Genomic DNA, 22,026 nt, shown 5'->3' on the forward strand with positions numbered 1-22,026 from the left:
GTACAATTTAAGTCTCCACCGATTATTAAGTTTTGTTATGTACATTCCGGGATATTGTTAAGTATTCTCTTAAAAAACAGGGGGCTATCAAAATTTGGTCCATACACATTAAGGAGAGTCACCTTTTTTGAGTATAACTCCCCTATTATTACAATATATCTGCCTTCAATATCTTCAATCGTTGATATATGTTTAAAGGGTATACCTTTACGAATTAATATTGCAACCCCTCTAGATTTATGTGAGAATGAGGAGTGTTACGCTTTAGCAATCCATTTTGCTTTCAATCTCTGTTGTGCTTCCTTTTTAAGGTGTGTCTCCTGGAGAAATATTATATCTGTTTTCAATGATTTTAAATGAGCTAACACTTTGCCTCTCTTAATAGGTTCATTAATTCCCTTAACATTCCAACTACAGAATTTAATTCCTTCACCCCCAATTTTCCTATTCACGTCTTGCATCTTGTGATTAGAGTGGTTAGAGCAGATGGCTCAGCACACTCAACCCTACATTATACTCGAGCATCAGGTAGATTAATTTTAAGTCTCGTCTGTTTTCCATCCGAACATATCTCCCTAAATAAAATATGTAATTCCATTCCAAATACAAAATATAATATATTATAAGGTAGAAGAGGTAATAAAAAATTGTATTAGTAATGTGTAAAAGGCTGAAAAAGAAAAAAACTACAACTAAGATTAGTGCAGTTAGTGATAGCCACCCTAATGTGGCTAAGCATCTAAGGACTTCCGTAGCTTTTGGTAAAAAAAATAAAAAATTACTAGCTCCATACTTTCCTTAAAAGAAAAGTTTCAAATTCAGTGCAAGCAATTTATGGGGGGGAAGGAGATAATGGTTATATTCCATTAATGATATAATTATTAGTCTCAAATTGAAATGTTAGTCTCGTATAACATAAACATTTGTCAAAGAATAATCAAAATCAAAAATATCAGAGAAAGAACCACTATACATTTTTAATTATAAAATACCTGGATCGCACTTTACTTATATTTCATACTTTAGTTAGTTCTTAGTTGATCCAGTTAGCGATAATTAGTGTTAATTAGTATTCATGATTATTAATAGTTGTTAGAGATTAGTACTAAAATGTAAATATTATATATCAGTAGCAAGATATTTGCCCAATTCTTGTTGCAGATTTTGGGCAGCTCTTAAATATAATAGTTTAGAGTTTAGAGTTCCATATCTTCTCTGCGGGATAACAATATCCAGGTAAGTGTTGAGTGTTGAATATTATTCAATCTTCGGTCTTATCCTCGATACTCTTGGCGAATTCAAGTGCTTCTGTGTGCTTGATGAAGAAGTGTTCCTTTTTCTCGTAGGTAACTCTTAATGTTGCGGGGTATAACAGTCCGTATCTCAAATTTTTTATGTTCTTCAGTATTCTTCTTGTTTCTGTAAACAACGCTCTCTTCTTGGCAACTTCCACAGGATAATCTCTAAATATACTAATCTTATCTCCTTCAAATACGAGATTTCTGCTTTGGACAATTTTCTTCATCATATCATCCAAAACATGGTCATATTGCACCTTCACTATCAGTTGTCTTGGAGGGGCGCCCTCCCTTGGACGACGTCTCGATACTCTGTGCGCTCGGGCAAGTAATGGTGCTTGATCCAGGTTCAAGACTTTTTTCAGTAGCTCTGCAGCAAATTCACGGGGGTCACGACTCCCCTCTCTGCCTTCCTGGACGCCCACGATTCTTAAATTCTGACGCCTCTGTCGTCCCTCCAAGTCAGTACATTTTTCGGTTATTTGATGCAATAACTTTGATAGGCGTTTGTTCTCGGCGATAAGTTTTTTTGTAGTTTCGGTGCTTGTCTCAGCAATTTCCTCTAGTTCCTTTACAATCTCTTGGTGTTGATTTAATGTCTGGAGGATAGGTTCCAACTTAGAATCAAATCTAGATTCCATCGAATTCAGTTTATCATTTACTTCTTCAATATTTTGAGTCAGATTTTCTTCTATATTTAATTTCCAGTCTTCCAGAACTTCATGTACAGTATCTGTAACCTCTTCTTTAATTTGTTCTTTAATTTCATTTTTTAAAGATTTCAGCTCTTCCTTGAAGTTCTGTTTAAGATTTTTTAGTTCTTCCATTAATTTAGAGATTTCCTGTGCAAGAATTTTTTTAAATTCTTCCATTTCAGTCTTTTTCTTCTTTGAGATATCTTCTTGGGATGCTGTTAAAACTGAGGCCGAGGCTTCAGTTGGGCCTACCTCTTTAGCCCTGCCGGGTTTTCTCGCCTTGGGAGGGGGAGTATGCTGTGTCGACATACTGCCGGTGTCGCGCGCCTGATGACGTCACGAACTTACTGCAAACAATCGGTGCTGTTTTCAGCAGGTAGGACCTGTCTTTTCCCCCCGTTTTTAGCGTTTTTTTCCCGGAGCTAGTTGGCGCGAGTCTCTCCTACTCCATAGCGCCGCCGGGTCGAGAATATTCGTTTTACTCACCAGTACATAAAACTTACTCAAGGATAATTATTTTTTAGTAGACTCAAAACTTATCCCATTTACCTATAACTCGCAATATCATAATATCATAATCACAGACCATGCTCCACTAACATTTATGATTAAACTAAACGGAATGGTAGAGACACAGTCACAATGGAGACTTAATCCCCAAATCTTAAAAGAAAAGTTATGTAATGAATACCTCGTAAAACAGATTAATATGTTTTTTGAGGCTAATGATAGCCCTGAAATCTCTGCCTCCCTTCTTTGGGAAACATTTAAAGCATTTGTGCGAGGAGCATTAATCTCTTCTCAATCATTTCTTAACAAAGAGAATAGGGCCAAACAACAGAAATTGGAAATGGAAATAAGGCAATTAGACATAGAAAATGCAGCAGCACCATCCACGATAAAACACAACAAATTGCAGTACTGAAATATAAATTGAACAAGATATACTCAGACCAAGTTATAAAACTTTATCAACATACAAAACAATTAAATTTTGAATTTGGTGATAAACCACAAAAACTATTAGCGCGACAACTTCGTAAACTGGACGGGGAAAAAACAATTTACAAAATTAGAACAGACAAGGGAGAAACACTAACACTGCCTAAAGATATTAATGATAGATTTTTACAATACTATCAAAAATTGTACTCATCTAAAATGACAGAACAATCAGCAGGAATGGAAACATTTCTACAGAAAAGTAAGCTTGCGGGTTTAGATCAGAAAGAGAGAGAATCACTAGGTGCTGAAATTACGATAAAAGAAATCGAAGGGTCAATTAAATCTTTAAAAAACGGAAAGGCTGCAGGTCCTGATGGTCTAAGTTCTGAATTTTATTAAAAAAATTATGATCTGGTTTCTCCACGCCTACAGACACTGTACAAATACGCTTACACTCAACAGAAACTCCCAGAAACTCTAAATGAATCTACAATCATACTCATACCAAAAACGGATAAGGATCTTGAAGACCCAGGTTCATATAGAGCAATAGCCCTTTTAAATACTGATCAGAAAATATTAACTAAAATTCTATCTCATAGATTGAGCTTAGTGATTAATAAATTAATACACCCCGACCAAACAGGTTTTATTCCAAAACGTTATTCATTTTATAATCTGAGAAGACTATTCAATATTATATCCTCCAATAGAATTCCTAATGCAGATCTAGCAATTATTTCGTTAGATGCTGAAAAAGCATTTGACCAGGTAGAATGGCCATATTTATTTTCGGTGATGGAAAAATTTCAATTGGGAGAGAAGTACTGTACATGGGTTAAATTGTTATACTCTAATCCAACAGCTAGAATATTAACAAACCAAATGTTATCAACTAAATTTAATCTCACTAGAGGTTGTAGACAAGGATGTTCACTATCCCCACTATTATTTGCTCTTGCAATCGAACCTTTAGCAGAAAGCGTTAGAACCCATACAGGAATATACGGATATAACACTAGAGACACTAGGAATAAAATTTCCTTATATGCAGATGATGTACTAATATATATTACAAAGTTAGAAACTAGTATTCCAAATCTATAAAATTTAATAACTCAATTTGGTCAGTTTTCAGGATATAGAATTAATTGGAATAAAAGTGAAATCATGCCAATAACAAAACTCAATTTACATACATTACAACAATCCCCTTTTAAAATAGTCAAAGATAAATTTAAATACTTAGGAATCTATGTAACTAAGACATATACCTCTTTATTTAAACTAAAATTTCCACCCTTACTGAATAAACTACACAAGAATATTCAATACTGGAAAACACTTCCCATTTCAATGCTTGGTAGAATTAATGCTATAAAAATGATCTTTTTACCGCAACTACTGTACCTATTTCAATTAATCCCAATATATATCCCAAAAACTTTTTTCAAAAAAGTCGACTCCATTGTTACAAGTTTTATCTGGGATTATAAGAATCATAGAATAAGTAAAAAACATTTATGGAAGTCAAAGATAAATGGAGGTTTGGCTTTGCCAAATTTCTTGTTTTATTTCTGGGCAGTTCATATTAAAAACATGAATTTCTGGCTGGAAGAAATGGATCAACAACCAGATTGGTTAAGGATGGAAAAGGAAGACTGTTTACCTTTTGAAATTGGTCCGATCATATTTGCTACCACAAAACTGCACAAAAAAACCTATAAGGAAAACCCCATAATACATAGTGGAATACGAATTTGGAAACAATTAAAAAAAGTTTTAAAATTGAATAATATACCACTATGCCTTCCCATTGTAAATAATCCTTTATTCAAGCCATCCTTTTTGGATAAGGGTTTCACACAATGGAAAAATTATGGAATTAAAAAGATTGGACATCTTTATGGGAAAGGCACTTTTCTTTCATTTCAGGAGTTACAACAGAATCATGGACTGCACTCAAATAATTTCCTCAGATATCTACAAATTAGAGATTATGTTAAATCTAACACACAAGTCTACAGGACTAGGGAACCAGAAATCCTTGATGAATGTATGAACAAGCATCCTAACACTGAAAAATTAATAGCTTATATTTATAACACCCTCCTAAACAACGAGGTGCCACCGACGGAACCATATAGACACACATGGGGAAATGAATTAGGTCATCCTATAACGAAAGATATGTGGGACGAAAGTTTACAACATATACATCAATGTTCGTTAAATGCCAGACATGCTTTAATACATTTTAAAGTCTTACATAGATTACACTACTCTAAAATAAAACTAAATAGAATCTTCCCACAAATCTCTCCTATTTGTGATAAATGTCTACATCTAGATGCTAATTTAACACATACGTTTGCAAATTGTATAAAAATTAAACATTTCTGGACTGATATTTTTGAAATAATTTCAGAAGTTATTAATACAAAACTGGATCCAAACTCAAAATTAATAATACTTGGAATATCAGAGCAAAGTTTAACACTCACAACAAGCCAAAGAAATTTCGACTACAGTATAATAACCGGAAAAAAATTAATATTAAAATTTTGGAAAGGCCCTACAACCCCCACAATTAAAATGTGGATTGTGGAAATGTCGGAGACCCTATATCTAGAAAGAATTAGACTTGTCTTAATGGACAAACAAGAACTTTTTGATAAAATATGGGCTCCATTCATTAATTATCTGACGGGATAGATTGGCCCAGCACGAAAACCCAACTGAAACTTGAACTCAGGATTAGATGAAAAGTCATACTTTATAATCTACGAACCTATCTCCAATGACGTATTATAAGTAATCCATTCCACCTTTTTTGATATTTGTAACTCTTTATTCTCTCTTTCTCTTTTTCTATATAAAAAAAACACTAGAAGTAGAAGTAATCGACAATTGAAAATTTTAATAATGTATGACAGATGTATATGAAAAGTTTTTTTACTATAATATGAACTATACTTTATAATATGTCTACTTCTAATAAAAATATTATTAAAAAAAGAAAAGAAAAAAAGATTATTAATCCGTAGTCTATATTAGTCAAAGACCAAAAGAAATCCTTGCTTCCTTTCCATCCAAAACAACATTTCCAGATATGATTTCAGCTATCGCAATATTTCTTATCATAACCTTCCAAGATCGACCATTTACCTCAGCCCTCCTTATGTCTCTCTCATAACTTTCAACAGTAATCCTTGCAAAATAATGTACACTAGTTACACTGGATGAACTAAATAAATGGGAAACGATATTTAAAGAATAATGCATTGCGATGGAAGGGAAGAACGACGTGGTAATATTCCTTTACAGTTTCGATATTTCATATATTAAATTTCATTTGCAATCTGAACAATGTAATTAATTTTGTCTGGCACATCACAATGAAAAAAGAATCCAGAAATAACGGTTACAATGTTGAATTTTGTAGAACCAGTGGTATAAATGTATATAAATAGTCAGCAAATTCAAAAAAGTTTGGATTCAGTATCTTTAACAGCATGTGTCAAATGTTGTAACTATCCTGAGAGATTATGTGAGGGATTCCTTTCTTATCATTGATAAACCTCACATTGTTGATGATAGAAATTATACATAGTAAAATAAAACTACAGTTTGATCACATTGAAATTTCTTTATTTACCAGACTGTACAACTATAACATTCTAAATTCGAATGCAAAGTTTATTTTATTGCATTACTCGAGTCATGAAAACATGAGTTGGTTAACACTAATGCTCACCTTTTTCCCCAATGCTCAGGATGGTAACTGCAAGATAGAAGAAAAGAATTAAAGCGTTAAACACAGATTTTCTTTTGATTACCAAATTTAAACTGACTTCTATATTGGCAGGAATCTAAAACTCTGGTTCTAATAAATACAAGCTGAGCCACCAATAGCAATCCTGAATTTAATGGTTGTGAAATACACAAAGTAGCATTGCACATTTATGTACGCTGAATATAATCTTTTTTTAAAAATGGGTATGAATCTCCCGAAATAAATCGCAATTGATTTCAACGTAAAACACTAAAGAATATAGAACCTAAGGTTAGCCATCATGTTTATCACAGCCTCCATGCACCTGCCCCAAACATCCAAATAAACTCACAATGTGTGACTTTAAAACGGCAAATATGTACAGTTCTTAAAATTGTTAGTTTTAGTGGTGCTGCAATCCTGTAGACCATTCCAAAAAGTTTTAATTGGCTTCTAATATAATTGAAAACCCATGGCAGACAAGTTTCCGGTTCTATAGATAAATGTTGTCCGTCTTAATTAAAGAGACTCTTTGGTTCTTGTCAATTTTATCTTCTCCATTAGCTGCAAATTCTGCTTGAATATGAAGTTCGAGGATTGCTCGCCTTTTAATATAGGCGCGATTCTTCTCTCCCCAACAAAGTTGAAGAACACATTATATGAGAAAAATCCGATTATTCACAGCACTTTACGAATCTGGAGACAAGTAAAATCAACTTTTAAACTAAGAAATTTATCTCTTCTTTCACCAACAGCTAATAACCCGTCGTTTAAGCCATCTATTATAGATAAAACGTTTACTTATTGGAAAGGACTAGGAATTAAAAAGCTTGGAGATCTGTACGAGATGGGAAATCTGACATTTCAGAAATTACAGTCGAAATACAGTCTGAAAGGTAATCAATATTTTAGATATCTTCAAATTCAAGATTATTTGTAAACATATACCCATGATTATCAAACTCTGCTGCCAGATATATTAGACGAAGTTATGAATAGAAACTCCGAGTCAAACAATCTAACATCATACTTGTATAATACCCTTCTAAATATAGAAATTCCATCGTCAGATGCAACTAGAAGAGAATGGGAAGAGGAATTAGGCCTAAAAATTTCCAAAGACAGATGGGAAAAATATATTTTATATATACATAATTGTTCGATTAATGTTAGACACATTTTAATCCAATTCAAAATACTGCACAGACTCTACTACTCAAAGACTAAACTGAATAAGATTTTTTCAAATGTATCTCCTATTTGTGACAAATGTATCCTTCAAGAAGCAACTATAACACATTCCTTTGCCTCTTGCATAAAACTACATAACGTTTGGAAAGGAATCTTTGAAATTTTCTCAAAAACATTAAAAACAAAACTGGACCCCCATACGGAACTGATTCTTTTGGGAACAGCAGAAGCCTACCCAGAGCTATCAATATTTCAAAGACCCAAGGCAGCCTTCATTGTTGCGGGTGACTTCAATCACTCCAACCTGAAGACTGTACTCCCCAAATTCCACCAACATGTCTCCTTCGCCACTAGAGAAGACAAGATACTGGACAAAGTTTACACTAACATGGCTGAAGCTTACAAAACCATCCCCCTCCCCCACCTTGGACCGTCTGATCACCTCTCATTGTTCCTGCTCCCAAAGTACTCCCCACTCATCAGACGTGTTAAACCCACAGTGAGGACAGTTAAAGTCTGGTCAGAGGAGGCGGACGCCACACCTCAGCAGTGTTTTGGAAACACTGACTGGAAGGCGTTTGCAGCCCAGGCCACCCTTGACTCCCACACGGACATTGACTCTTATACATCCTCTGTTTTGGACTTTATCAATTCCACCATCAACAGTGTCACCTCCCTCAAACGGATTACCATATTCCCGAATCAGAAGCCTTGGATGAACAGCGAGGTCAGGCTACTGCTGAAAGCACGGGACACCGCTTTCAGGTCAGGCGATGCTCGAGCCTACAGTTTATCTAGGGCTAACCTGAAGAGGGGCATCAAGAAGGCCAAGCATTGCTACAAGCTAAGGATTGAGGAGCACTTCAATAACAACTCCGACCCCCGACGCATGTGGCAAGGCATCCAGGCCATCACGGACTATAGACCCACCAACACCACCCCCACATCCAGCGACGCCTCCTTCCTTGAGGAGCTTAACCACTTTTATGGCCGCGTTGACAGGGACAATCTAGAGATGGCCATCAAGGCTGTGCTCCCTGCTGATCACCAGGCCCTCACACTCACCCCCTACGACATGTACGTGGCACTGAGCAGGATTAATGCACGTAAGGCTGCTGGCCCTGACGGCATCCCCAGGCGTGTCCTCAGGGCCTGTGCTGCGCAGCTAACAGACATCTGGACTGACATTTTCAACCTGTCACTTGCCCAAGCAGTTGGCCCCACATGCCTTAAAACCACCTCCATTGTGCCGGTGCCAAAACACTCCACTGCGGCGAGCCTCAACGACTTCCGCCCAGTTGCACTTACTCCCATCATCACCAAGTGCTTCGAGAGGCTGGTCCTGGCACACCTCAAAGGCTGCCTACCTCCCACACTGGACCCCTATCAGTTCCCCTACCGCAAGAACAGGAGTACGCAGGATGCCATCTCAACCGCACTTTACTCCACACTCTCCCACCTCGACAACAGAGACACCTACGTAAGAATGCTGTTCATCGATTATAGGGTGATTTCACGAAAGGTCACTGGAGCGTAAATCCCCACTCACGTGACCGAAAATTTTAACTGGGGGACAAGCGTCACTTCCGGTACATGTTCGTGAATGGGAAAACACGCACTTTCACACCCGTTAAAAACATCGAAAACGGCCCGTTTTTGAGCTGCAATTTACGGAGCCGGTCGGGGTGACCGTGAGGAACAGCTACCTAAATTTACAGTCCAAATAAAAGATAGAAACTAAGGTAAATACAAGAGGGAGCTGAAGGTGTAAAAACGGCGGAAGTTGATTGCCGACATTTTTCGTGGAGATTTAAAGCTCCAAAATATCGGGAATTATCGCGTTTGCTCGCTACATTTCATCAAAAGTGGCATTATTGACTTTGTTATCTTTATTCATTTGTTAGATGAAAAGTATTAAAAGTTAGAAACCCGTCAGTAAAATTGCAAAATCGCCCATTGTTCTCAGGTGGGTTTTAACATGCAAAATGAAAACGCTTCTGAAGCTCCATTTACCATTTAAATAATCGTAAACTTGCATCTCAGTAAAATTGATTTCCAAACGCATTGATAGTTTACGATTATTTAAATGGTAAATGGAGCTTCAGAAGCATTTTCATTTTGCATGTTAAAACCCACCCGAGAACCATGGCCGATTTTGCAATTTTACTGAAGGGTTTCTAACTTTTAATACTTTTCATCTAACAAATGAATAAAGATAACAAAGTCAATAATGCCACTTTTGATGAAATGCAGCGAGCAAACGCGATAATTCCCGATATTTTGGAGCTTTAAATCTCCACGAAAAATGTCGGCAATCAACATCCGCCGTTTTTACACCTTCAGCTCCCTCTTGTATTTACCTTAGTTTCTATCTTTATTTTGGACTGTAAATTTAGGTAGCTGTTCCTCACGGTCACCCCGACCGGCTCTGTAAATTGCAGCTCAAAACCTGGCCGTTTTCGATGTTTTTAACGGGTGTGAAAGTGCGTGTTTTCCCATTCACTAACATGTACCGGAAGTGACGCTTGTCCCCCAGTTAAAATTTTCGGTCACGTGAGTGGGGATTTACGCTCCAGTGACCTTTCGTGAAATCACCCTATAGCTCAGCATTCAACACCATTATACCCTCAAAACTGATCACCAAACTCAGCGACCTGGGCATCGACCCCTCCCTCTGCAACTGGAAACTGGACTTTCTAACCAACATAGACAAGCACACCTCTTCAACCCTCACCCTGAACACCGGCGTTCCACAGGGCTGTGTGCTGAGCCCCCTCTTCTACTCCCTCTTCACCTACGACTGCACACCTGTACATGGTACTAACACCATCATCAAGTATGTAGATGATACAACGGTGATTGGCCTCATCAGCAACAACGATGAGTCAGCCTATAGGGAGGAGGTCCAGCTCCTAGCAGCATGGTGCGCTGACAACAACCTGGCCCTTAACTCCAAGAAGACCAAGGAGCTCATTGTAGACTTCAGAAGGTCTAGGGGCGGCACGCACACCTCCATCCATATTAACGGGACCGAGGTGGAACGTGTCTCCAGCTTCAGGTTTCTGGGGGTCAACATCTCTGATGACCTCTCTTGGACCCACAATACCTCAACACTGGTCAAGAAGGCTCACCAGCGTCTCTTCTTCCTGAGGAGACTAAAGAAAGTTCATCTGTCTCCTCAGATTCTGGTGAACTTCTACTGCTGCACCATCAAGAGCATCCTTACCAACTGCATCACAGTATGGTATGGCAACTGCTATGTCTCCGACCGGAAAGCACTGCAGAGGGTGGTGAAAACTGCCCAACGCATCACCGGTTCCTCACTCCCCTCCATTGAGTCTGTCCAAAGCAAACGATGTCTGCGAAGGGCGCGCAGCATCGTCAAGGACTGCTCTCACCCCAGTCACAGTCTGTTTACCCTTCTCCCATCCGGGAGGCACTACAGGTCTCTCCGTTGCCGGACCAGCAGGTCCAGGAACAGCTTCTTCCCTGCGGCTGTTACATTACTTAACTCTGCACCTCGGTGATTGCCAGTCACCCCTCCCCCCGGACACTCCTTCCCCCAGCTCTACGACTGTATGTACGTATATATATTTATTTCTCATTATTCTATGTTCGCTCTTCTGGGGAGATGCTAACTGCATTTCGTTGTCTCTGTACTGTATACTGCACAATGACAATAAAGTTTGAATCTGAATCTGAATCTGGTTTCCTTAATTATGGCCTGATAATGGCGAAAAAACGTATACTTAAATCTTGGAAAAATACATCTGCCCCAACTCTTAAAATGTGGTTTACAAACATGTCTGAGACGCTACATCTTGAAAATATGAGACTTGTCTCAGCAGGAAAATCAGAGCAATTTTCGAAGACATGGATTCCATTCATTGATTCATTACAAGGATAGTATGGTACAACACAACTTCGGAATTAAACCGATTTACGGACTGGGTGATGGGTGTGGAGAGAAATGAAGCAGGTATATCATTTTTTTCCCCCGTTTTTGTTTTTTTATTTCTTTACGTTTTTCCTATTTCTTTTACTTACTCACTCTTTGACTACACTCATTTGGTGGTTTAGGGGTTCTATTCTTACACATTCACTTTCTCTCTTTCTTGCTCTTTCTCTCTTTTTCTATTTCATCTTTTCTAAAATTAAAATAGCTGTACAATAAATGTATTATGTCATATGCCGCCGTTTATACTTTTGTACACTGCTACTAATAAAAATATTTTAAAAATAAATTAAAAAAAGAAGTTCTGTGCACAGCCTCCATCCAACATGCTACCTAATGCATCATAATTCACGAGCAGGCTGTTCGCAAGATATTTAACTAGAGTCATAGAGTTACACAGCACACTAATAGGTCCTTTGACTCATCTTGCCCATATGACGAAAGTGTCTTCCCGAGCTAGTTCCATTTGCCTGCATTTGGCCCTCAATCCACAAAATATTTCCAACCATTGAACGTAACCAAACGTGCTTTTTAAATGTTGCAATTGTACATGCCTCTACCACTTCCTCTGGCAGTTTGTTCCATATATTTGCCACCCAGTGTGGAAAACGTGTTCCTCAGGGTCCCTATAAATCTTTCCCCTCTCCCCTTTAACCTATGAATTCAAGTTTTCAACTCCCCTACCCAGGGAAAAAGACTAACAATACGTCTTATCTATGCACTTCATATTATAAACCTCTATACGGTCACCCTTTAGCTGCCATCGGCTAGAGGTTTCCTTCAAAGTCAGAAGTGAGAGATGCTGATTGTCTCCAATGTCACGGTTTATCCATACATTCACAAGGATGGACACTAGGGACTGCAGATGCTTTTTACCAAAAAGCCACAAAATGCTGGAGTAACTCAACGGGTCAAGCAGCATCTCTGGAGAATGTGGATAGGTGTCATTTTTGGTCAGGACCGTTCTTCAGACACATGGATATTGCTGGAACTAGAGGGATGACATTATATAAAGAGACTAAGCTAGAATGTCTCCCATAGTGTGTCATCACTCTAGGAGAGACATCCTAGCTTAGTCTCTCTCTATAATGTAAGCCCTCCAGTTCCAGCAACATCCTTCTGTCCGAAGAAGGGGAGGGGGAGAAGGGGGGGGGGAGGGGGGAGAAGGGGGGGGGAGAGAAGGGGGAGAAGGGGGGGAGGGAGAGGGGGGCGAAGGGGGAGGGGGAGATGGAGAGGGGGGCGAAGGGGGAGGAGGAGATGGGGGGGGAGAAGGGGGAGGGGGAGAAGGGGGAGGGGGAGAAGGGGGAGGGGAGAAGGAGAAGGGGAGATGGGGGGGAGAAGGGGGAGAAGAGGGAGGGGGAGAAGGAGGAGGGGGAGGGGGAGGGGGAGAAGGGTTGCTGAAACAATTTCCACAACCTAGCTGAGGCCGTGAGTATTCGAGAACTTCCTTCCAGCATGAAGGAGCGTTCCAGTGACCTCAAAGGACCTCCTAGGACCACATGCTGCGAAACGGAGTTGAGGGCAAACTTTTCTAAACTCAGATTAGGTCGTCGCAGTGGGGCAGCCCCTTAAGGTTAGAAGCGAACAATTTCAACTAGGACCAATTATCATGAACATTTATTGATTTTCCCTAATGTAGTTGCAATGAAACAGAATCAGAATATCCCACATCCAATGGCTATTTTTTATGGCCTTAAAGTATCAATGGATGTAACATTGATTAACATTGTTTGGTTACAAGTAGTTTACAAGTGTCAAAGATATTTGCCTTGTCATTTTCTTAAAGACAACGTATCCATTTGATTGAGGGGTTGTTACATATAAAGAGGTTTATCTTTTGAATAAACTAGTTACCCCTATGTCATAATTCCTAAGATGTTTGCACCTCAGTAACATATTCCAGTCTTAAAAAATGTTTTAAAAATTAATGGGAGAATTTGAATAATTAGATTTTTGGATGCCATGTACTGTTTTGATCCATAAAACAGCCTGCAGATTCTGTTTGCATCAACTCATCCTGAACATGACCCTAAATGCACTGCAAGCAAATAATATTGCACAATAGTGCTCTAAAATCAAAAAGCACATTACTGCAAATGGAATGGGCCCCCATTTCTTGCTCTCCCTTTAAACCCCATGTGGCCCTGTTTCCAAATCTCTCCTTAAACTACTTGGAGTCCCTATTTTCAGATCTCACAAAGGCCCCATTTCTCCTCTCCATTTAAACGCAACAGGTTAATTGGGAAACTATTAAAACACTGCATACCATTTAAAAAGTGAATTAACAGTATTTTAAAGTATTATAACATCTCCCTCTCCATCATCACTAAAAACCCGATTGTGCTGGATTGTTGGGGAGTTTTATTATAGTTGAAGAATAGAGGTTGGAAATGGGCAAAGAAGTTGTGCTTCTGTTTAATTTTCCAGACGCTGCCTGACCTGTTGTCTTTCCATCATTTTTCACTTTTAATCACAGATATAATTAGCCCGCAGTTTTAAAGAAAAATGCAAGCTTTGTAAACCTCTCATACAGCGACTTTAACAAAGACAATTCACAGAAACATTATCAAAATTTCACACCAACTGATACAAGGAAGTATTTGTAGATAGCTAAAGAGTTACTCAAAGAATTATGTTTCAAGACATATTTTTAAAAAGAGATACAGGTGGGGAGTTTTAGGATAGGAATTTCTAAACTGATACGTTAGCAATAAAAATGTGCGATACTTTGGAGGCCAAAAACAAAGAAGAGCAGAGACAAGGCTTGAAGATAAGCCTTAGAAATTGGATCCATTGGGGGAGATTTAAGATTATGAACATTCATCGCCTACAATTTGAATACAATGCACAAAATACACACAGTTAAAGTTTTAAAAAACATTACAAAAAGGTAAACTTTGATTATTGGAGTTCATATTATAGCCTTTTCACTCTCTCTCCCTCCTCCTGAAGCTATCTGCTTGATAGATGTTCCAGTACTGCTAGTCTCCATTTGTGAACTGCAGGACATTAAGCATGCTTGTTGTGTGCCGATGCATCAGTAAAATTTGATCCTGCATAAAATGTGTGGATCACTGATTCTTCACACATTTTATGTATCTTGTATGTATAATTAACAAATATTTCCCTTTATTTAAAGTACAGCTTAATATTGCAAAAAACACCCAGACACTTCTCAATTGTGTTATTGAACAATGCAGGCACTTTTTAATGCTATTATCAAACAAAACTTGACACCAAGGAGACATGATGGCAAATGACCTAAATCTCAATTTGAGGTAGATTTTAATGTGAGCCTCGAAGAAACTACGAGAAGTAGAATAAGATATTTAAGAGATGAATTCTAGAGCTAACAATGTAATGCAACATCTGATCAAGATACCAGAATTGGAGGTTTAATATCAATTATAGGGATGAGGAGGAACAAAGCCAATGGCCCATTCTTAGTCACGTGTGTGCCCAAAAATATGAAAAATTGTGGAATACATCTCTTCTAATTCTGAAAGCATTACAGGTATATTGTTTTGGACTGTATATATGATTCATATTTTTGTCTGTTTATCGTGAAATTTAGCAGACATGCATGCATTACAGTTCTGTAGGTGGGACAATAGCAATGAATAAGATTCTCTTACAAGAATTTTTTAATGTATCACTTTGTGGTGACATCTGGTCACGTGTGTGGCATTTTGGTTCACTTAATGACATAATGGGCCCAATACAGATTTGCAAAAAAAGGATGAGTAATTTAAAACAGAGGGTTTAAAACAGAATAGGTTAGCAAACATGTTTTTCCAGCAAACAGGACTGGGGCGAGTTAGGGTAAGTGCAGTTTTAGATTATTTCATTTCAGGTTTACAAAAAATAGGAGATGACCATCAGGAGTGCACGGGAATCAATCTAAGGGGTCAGAGCTGTGATGTGAGTTCCAGCTGCAGATGGGTGTCGTTTGCCTCTGTTATGGAGATAGAAGCAGGTAATCTGTGGTAGCATCTGAATGCAAAGTTCTTCACAGGTTCAGATGTGATACCAAGTGTGTGTAAATCTGGTTCAGTTTCACGTTTGCCTAGGACTGCGACGGAGACACCAGAAAAGAAACTGAGCTCACAGCCAGGATCAAAAACAATAGTTTCAATCTTCCCAGTGATTGTTTTGTATGTCCTGGATGTTATTTAACCCAACTGGCAATTTGGAAACATTTTAAGGCAAGGAAGATGGGAAAAAAACAGCAGCTCGTTAAGAAATCTGCTGGGGAAATCAGTTAGTTCAGTACTTCCTGACCCAGAAGTTATGAGCTACAAATGAAAGATTGTTATCCCACAAAGCCAGGACAGGTTATACGACACAGAATGAACCCGGAATTCCTGATCTATGAGATCACTCTTTTACCCGAAGCAAAAAACAAAAGATAGACACGGAAATGTAATTCTTAGGGAGCATTTACATACGCCCTTTCCACCCATTTACTGGAAGCTATGAGGATCACCTTTTAAAATGTAACGATTATGTTATTATCAGGAACGTTTTGCCTTAATTTATGTTGGTGAATAGAGCACACTCTACGCCACATGAAGTTCGTTTTGCTCGCGTCGTTACCGAGCACGTATTTTGAAAAACGATTGTTTAGGTGACGATTAGAATCGGATAAAAACCTGGCGTTCGGATTTAACTAATCAGATCCACAGGACAGTTGTTGCAGCCACTTACAACTGGACGGATTGCCCGGGAGTTGCCAGTGTCGAGCAGCAGGTATCTGCTGCTGCTGCTGAACACCCGAGCTCTCCTCAGCCGAGGGCTGGGAGTGGGGGACCGACAAGGCTACTTCCTCTTCATACCGCCGCCGCGACTGTAATGCAATGGGTCAGAAACGGCGACCGTGCGTTTATCTTTTACTCACACACGCATAATTCAATCACGTAAGCGTAGTAAGACCAGCAGAGAACGAGTGTGATGAAAATGACGGGGATCCAGCCGACTACCCGTTGACAACACCTCAGGACGTTAGTCGGCGCCATCTTGTTCCCTCCCCTAATCCTCCCGCCCACCCGGAATCCCCGTAGGAACCGCCAGTGCGCATGCGCGAACTGCCAAAGGGCGGGACCGTCGCCCGGCAACCAACATGCTACGGGCCGGAGCTGATGGATCAGGCCGGAGAAAGATTGGCCGCTGCTCCATTGATACAGGCTACGGTTATCGTTGAACCGTGAGGCGTTTTTTTCAGCGCTTGAAGTTCTGAAGCGGCCGTATGAATGGTATTCTAGCTGAACGATGATTGCTTTTGTAGAAATTGCGGGTTCCGCGGTGTAAGATATGGACACACTAATCTGTTTTGTAGTAAATGCCTACTATGTTCTGTGTGCTGAAGCAAAACAAGAATGTCATTGACCTATCGGGGACACATGACGATAAACTCACTTGAACTTGAAAACAATGACCATCTATCCGCGTTTATAGGCCTGCTACAAGTAAGAATGTCATTAGAACAGAAAATTCTGGAGTAACTCGGTGGGTTCAGGCAGCATCTCTGGAGGACATCGGGCGGTACACAGTGGCGCTGCTGACAGAGCTGCTTCCTCACAGCGACAGAGACACGGGTTCGATCCTGCCCTCTGCTGCTGTCTGTGTGGAGTTTGCACATACCCCATATGACCGCGTGGGCTTCCCCGAGTGTTCCTCAATGATGTGCGGGTTTGTAGGTTTATTGCACTCTTGGATGAGAAGGTGAGGCAACATGGGTGGGCCGAGGAGCCTGTTTCCATGCTGTATCTTTCAATAAGTTGCTGCAAGTAAGAATTGTTCCGTTGTCAGTACATGTATGTGATAATTAAGCAGCTTGTTGGGCAGGCTAGGACATCATTCTTTGGAGTACCTTGTAGTAAGGTGTGTAAAATCATGAGAGGAATCGATGCACAGGATGAATGCACAAAGTCTTTTACCCAGAATAGGAATCAAGAAACAGAGGACATAGGTTTAAGGTGAGAAGAACAATATTTAATAGGAAGCTGAGGGGCAACATTTTCACTCACATGGTGGTGGAAATGTGGAACAAGCTGGCAGAGAAAGTATTTGAAGCAGCTACTATAACAACATTTAAAAGACATTTGGACAGGTACATGTCATGCTGTGGATAGGAAAAGATTAGAGGAAAAGGGCCAGTCCAATGGGACTAGCTTAGATGGATGGATCTCAGCATGGATAATTTAGGCTGAAGGGCCTGTTTCTGTGCTGTATGACTCGATGACTATTTCAGTGCTTAGTTTGGATGTGATAATTTCTTCACCCAATGAGTCTCTCATACAAGCTCACTCTACTGGATGGTCAGTCTGGAAAGGTGGTGGAGAGACAAGTAAGCTAAGGATTTGTGGGTACTGCACTTGGTGCCAAAGACTCATAATGGTGGGTGTGTTAGGCTGCCCCCAGTTGTCAGCCACCCTGCTGGCGAGGGGCAGTCTTCAGGCTGGTGGGATGGGCAGTCTGGCAGCGTAGGACTATGGTTCAATCAATTGAGGCCTGAGAAAGAACAGTGCACCTCTGCCACCCAGACTAGTCACACCTCTCTGAAGGATAAATCGCTAACAGTACAAAAATGGCAGCATAAAACAACCTTAATATTGGATGAAAATAAAAACTGTAGACGCTGAAAATCTGAAATAAAACAGAAAGTGGTTTTGATTTGGTTTCGGTTTATTATCACAGATAATGTACAATGAATTATGATGTACTGTGAAAAGCTTTGTTTTGCATGCATGAATACTCCAGAGGGAAAATAAATAATTTCAGGTACCTGTAATTGCAAAGTGCTGAAGGAAACCAATGATCAGGTGAGATCAGTGATGCAATTATCAAGAAAGCTCATCAGTGCCTCTACTTCCTGAGAAGACTACGGAGAGTCGGTTTGTCAAGGAGGACTCTCTCTAACTTCTACAGGTGCACAGTAGAGAGCATGCTGACCGGTTGCATCGTGGCTTGGTTTGGCAACTTGAGCGCCCTGGAAAGGAAAAGACTACAAAAAGTAGTAAACACTGCCCAGTCCATCATCGGCTCTGACCTTCCTTCCATCGAGGGGATTTATCGCAGTCGCTGCCTCAAGAAGGCTGGCAGTATCATCAAAGACCCACAACATCCTGGCCACACACTCATCTCCCTGCTACCTTCAGGTAGAAGGTACAGGAGCCTGAAGACTGCAACAACCCGGTTCAGGAATAGCTACTTCCCCACAGCCATCAGGCTATTAAACCTGGCTCAGACAAACTTTGATTATTAATAATCATTATTAATTTATCATTTTATTTATTCATGTGTGTATATATTTATATTATAGTATATGGACACATTGATCTGTTTTATAGTAAATGCCTACTATGTTCTGTGTGCTGAAGCAAAGCAAGAATTTCATTGTCCTATCAGGGACACATGACAATAAACTCACTTGAACTTGAGATCTGTGGAGAGAATGCAGTCTAAAAAAGGGTGCCAACTAGAAACATCACTTACATAGATACATAGAGAATAGGTGCAGGAGTAGGCCATTCGGCCCTTCGAGCCTGCACCGCCATTTAATATGATCATGGCTGATCATCCAACTCAGTATCCCGTACCTGCCTTTTCTCCATACCCCCTGATCCCTTTAGCCACAAGGGCCACATCTAACTCCCTCTTAAATATAGCCAATGAACTGGCCCCAACTACCCTCTGTGGCAGAGAGTTCCAGAGATTCACCACTCTCTGTGTGAATTTGTTTTTTCTCATCTAGGTCTTAAAGGATTTCCCCCTTATCTTTAAGCTGTGACCCCTTGTCCTGATTTTGATTTGATTTGATTCCTTTATTGTCATTCAGACCTTTCGGTCTGAACGAAATTTCGTTGCCTGCAGTCATACACAATAATAATAAATAACAAAACATACAATAAACACAAATTAACATCCACCACAGTGAGTTCACCAAGCACCTCCTCGCTGTGGTGGAGGCAAAAGTCTTAGTCTCTGTCTCTTCCCTCCTTGTTCTCCCTCTGCGCCGAGGCGATCCAGGCCGAAGATGCCGCTCTCCAGTCCAGCGGACCTCCGTGGTGATGTCGCCGCTGCTGGACTTCCCCAACATCGGGAACAATCTTCCTGCATCTAGCCTGTCCAACCCCTTAAGAATTTTGTAAGTTTCTATAAGATCCCCCCCTCAATCTCCTAAATTCTAGCGAGTATAAGCCGAGTCTATCCAGTCTTTCTTCATATGAAAGTCCTGACATCCCAGGAATCAGTCTGGTGAACCTTCTCTGCACTCCCTCTATGGCAATAATGTCCTTCCTCAGATTTGGAGACCAAAACTGTACGCAATACTCCAGGTGTGGTCTCACCAAGACCCTGTACAACTGCAGTAGAACCTCCCTGCTCCTATACTCAAATCCTTTTGCTATGAATGCTAACATACCATTCGCTTTCTTCACTGCCTGCTGCACCTGCATGCCTACTTTCAATGACTGGTGTACCATGACACCCAGGTCTCGTTGCATCTCCCCTTTTCCTAATCGGCCACCATTTAGATAATAGTCTGCTTTCCTGTTTTTGCCACCAAAGTGGATAACCTCACATTTATCCACATTATACTGCAACTGCCATACATTTGCCCACTCACCCAGCCTATCCAAGTCACCTTGCAGCCTCCTAGCATCCTCCTCACAGCTAACACTGCCCCCCAGCTTAGTGTCATCCGCAAACTTGGAGATGTTGCATTCAATTCCCTCGTCCAAATCATTAATATATATATTGTAAATAGCTGGGGTCCCACTTGTCCATTCCTTCCACAGATGCTGCCTGACCTGCGGAGCTCCTCTACTACTCTGTGTTTTGATTAAGATTCCAGCATCTTTAGATCCTTATGTCTTCATTGCAGGTAATTATCTGTTGATAATTCAATCAAGAAGATTAGACAAGACTGTTTACACCCTTTGATGAAGGAAAATCTTTTGGAGACCAATGGTTTGGCCAATCATTGCAGATTGCAAAGGATGCAGATGAATACTTCACCTCTTCCCTGCAATAGATCCAAAGAACAGTTGTGGTCACACTGACAGTCATCTGTGATCTTGATAAAACCATTTCAGTTTCATAGTGGCATAGGATTCAAGGGTTTTAAACACAAATTGCCTGAAAGAACATATTCATGCCTTTGGAGAGAAAAGGGAGGTTGGACATGGGGTGGTATTTACATAAACAGATGCTCAACATTTACACCCAGATATGTAGCAAGAATGCTTTTAATTTAATCATTCCTCACAGATCCAATAGGACTCTAAAATTCATTTTCAAAATCAGTGGAAAATTGAGGAAAATTGTTTCTAAAAGTAAGAATGGAAATGTAAGTGGCATTGATTGGCCTCGTGAATAAACTATGTGAGTGAAGGGGAAATTATTGGGAGTTTTAAAGTAGGTTTTAATCAGGCTATACAGTGATATTTGTTTGGGCTAATTGAGTGCTCTGTGTATAGATCTGGCTGATGACATGATTCCAAAATAAGCACAACATGTAATGGTCATGCTTCTACTAACTCAAAGTACATTAAAGTAATCTTTTGGAAATCCAAATATCAGGATTGATGTTTATTAGAAATTATTTTCCCAACCAGTAAGTATGTTAATGTTAGCCCTTTCCCCTGACTCTGTCTGAAGAAGGGTCTCGACCCAGAACGTCACCTCTCCTTTTCTCCAGAGATGCTGCCTGACATGCTGAGTTACTCCAGATTTGTTTGTGTCTATCTTTGGTTTAAAACAGCATCTGATGTTCATTCCTACACAAGACTGTTAATAAACTTGAAACTGTTTAGAATTTGCCCTGTCGGGACATATCTCCAAAACCGTGTTATTGATAATTTCATTTGTTTTTACCCTTCCCTCTCTGTTAGTTTATAGCTTTTTTTTCCTCTTATTTCTTTCTTTCTCTACAGCTCTATCTTTCAAAAATCTTAAAATAAAAATAGAAGCTTTATATGTATGTAATTGGTAAACAAATCGTGTTTTGCTATTATAGAAACATAGAAAATAGGTGCAGGAGTAGGCCATTCGGCCCTTCGAGCCTGCACCGCCATTCGATATGATCATGGCTGATCATCCAACTCAGTATCCTGTACCTGCCTTCTCTCCATACCCCCTGATCCCTTTAGCCACAAGGGCCACATC

General features: G+C 39.7%; 1 protein-coding gene across 5 annotated transcripts in view; it reads right to left on the reverse strand.

Annotated features, from left to right (window-relative positions):
• The window catches only part of zdhhc20 (zinc finger DHHC-type palmitoyltransferase 20), a 65,963-nt gene extending 49,052 nt beyond the window's left edge, over nucleotides 1-16,911 (reverse strand). For all 5 annotated transcript variants that reach the window (XM_033022749.1, XM_033022747.1, XM_033022748.1 and 2 more), the window contains exons 1-2: nucleotides 16,757-16,911; nucleotides 6,696-6,722 (exon numbers count right to left, since the gene is read on the reverse strand). In XM_033022749.1, the coding sequence (XP_032878640.1) occupies nucleotides 6,696-6,722; nucleotides 16,757-16,874 (145 nt within the window). In that variant the 5' untranslated portion in view covers nucleotides 16,875-16,911. The remainder of the gene's footprint in view (nucleotides 1-6,695; nucleotides 6,723-16,756) is intronic.
• Between the last annotated feature and the right edge of the window lie 5,115 nt (nucleotides 16,912-22,026).

The sequence above is a fragment of the Amblyraja radiata genome, chromosome 6 (genome assembly GCF_010909765.2).
Source record: "Amblyraja radiata isolate CabotCenter1 chromosome 6, sAmbRad1.1.pri, whole genome shotgun sequence".
NCBI classification, from domain to species: domain Eukaryota; kingdom Metazoa; phylum Chordata; class Chondrichthyes; order Rajiformes; family Rajidae; genus Amblyraja; species Amblyraja radiata.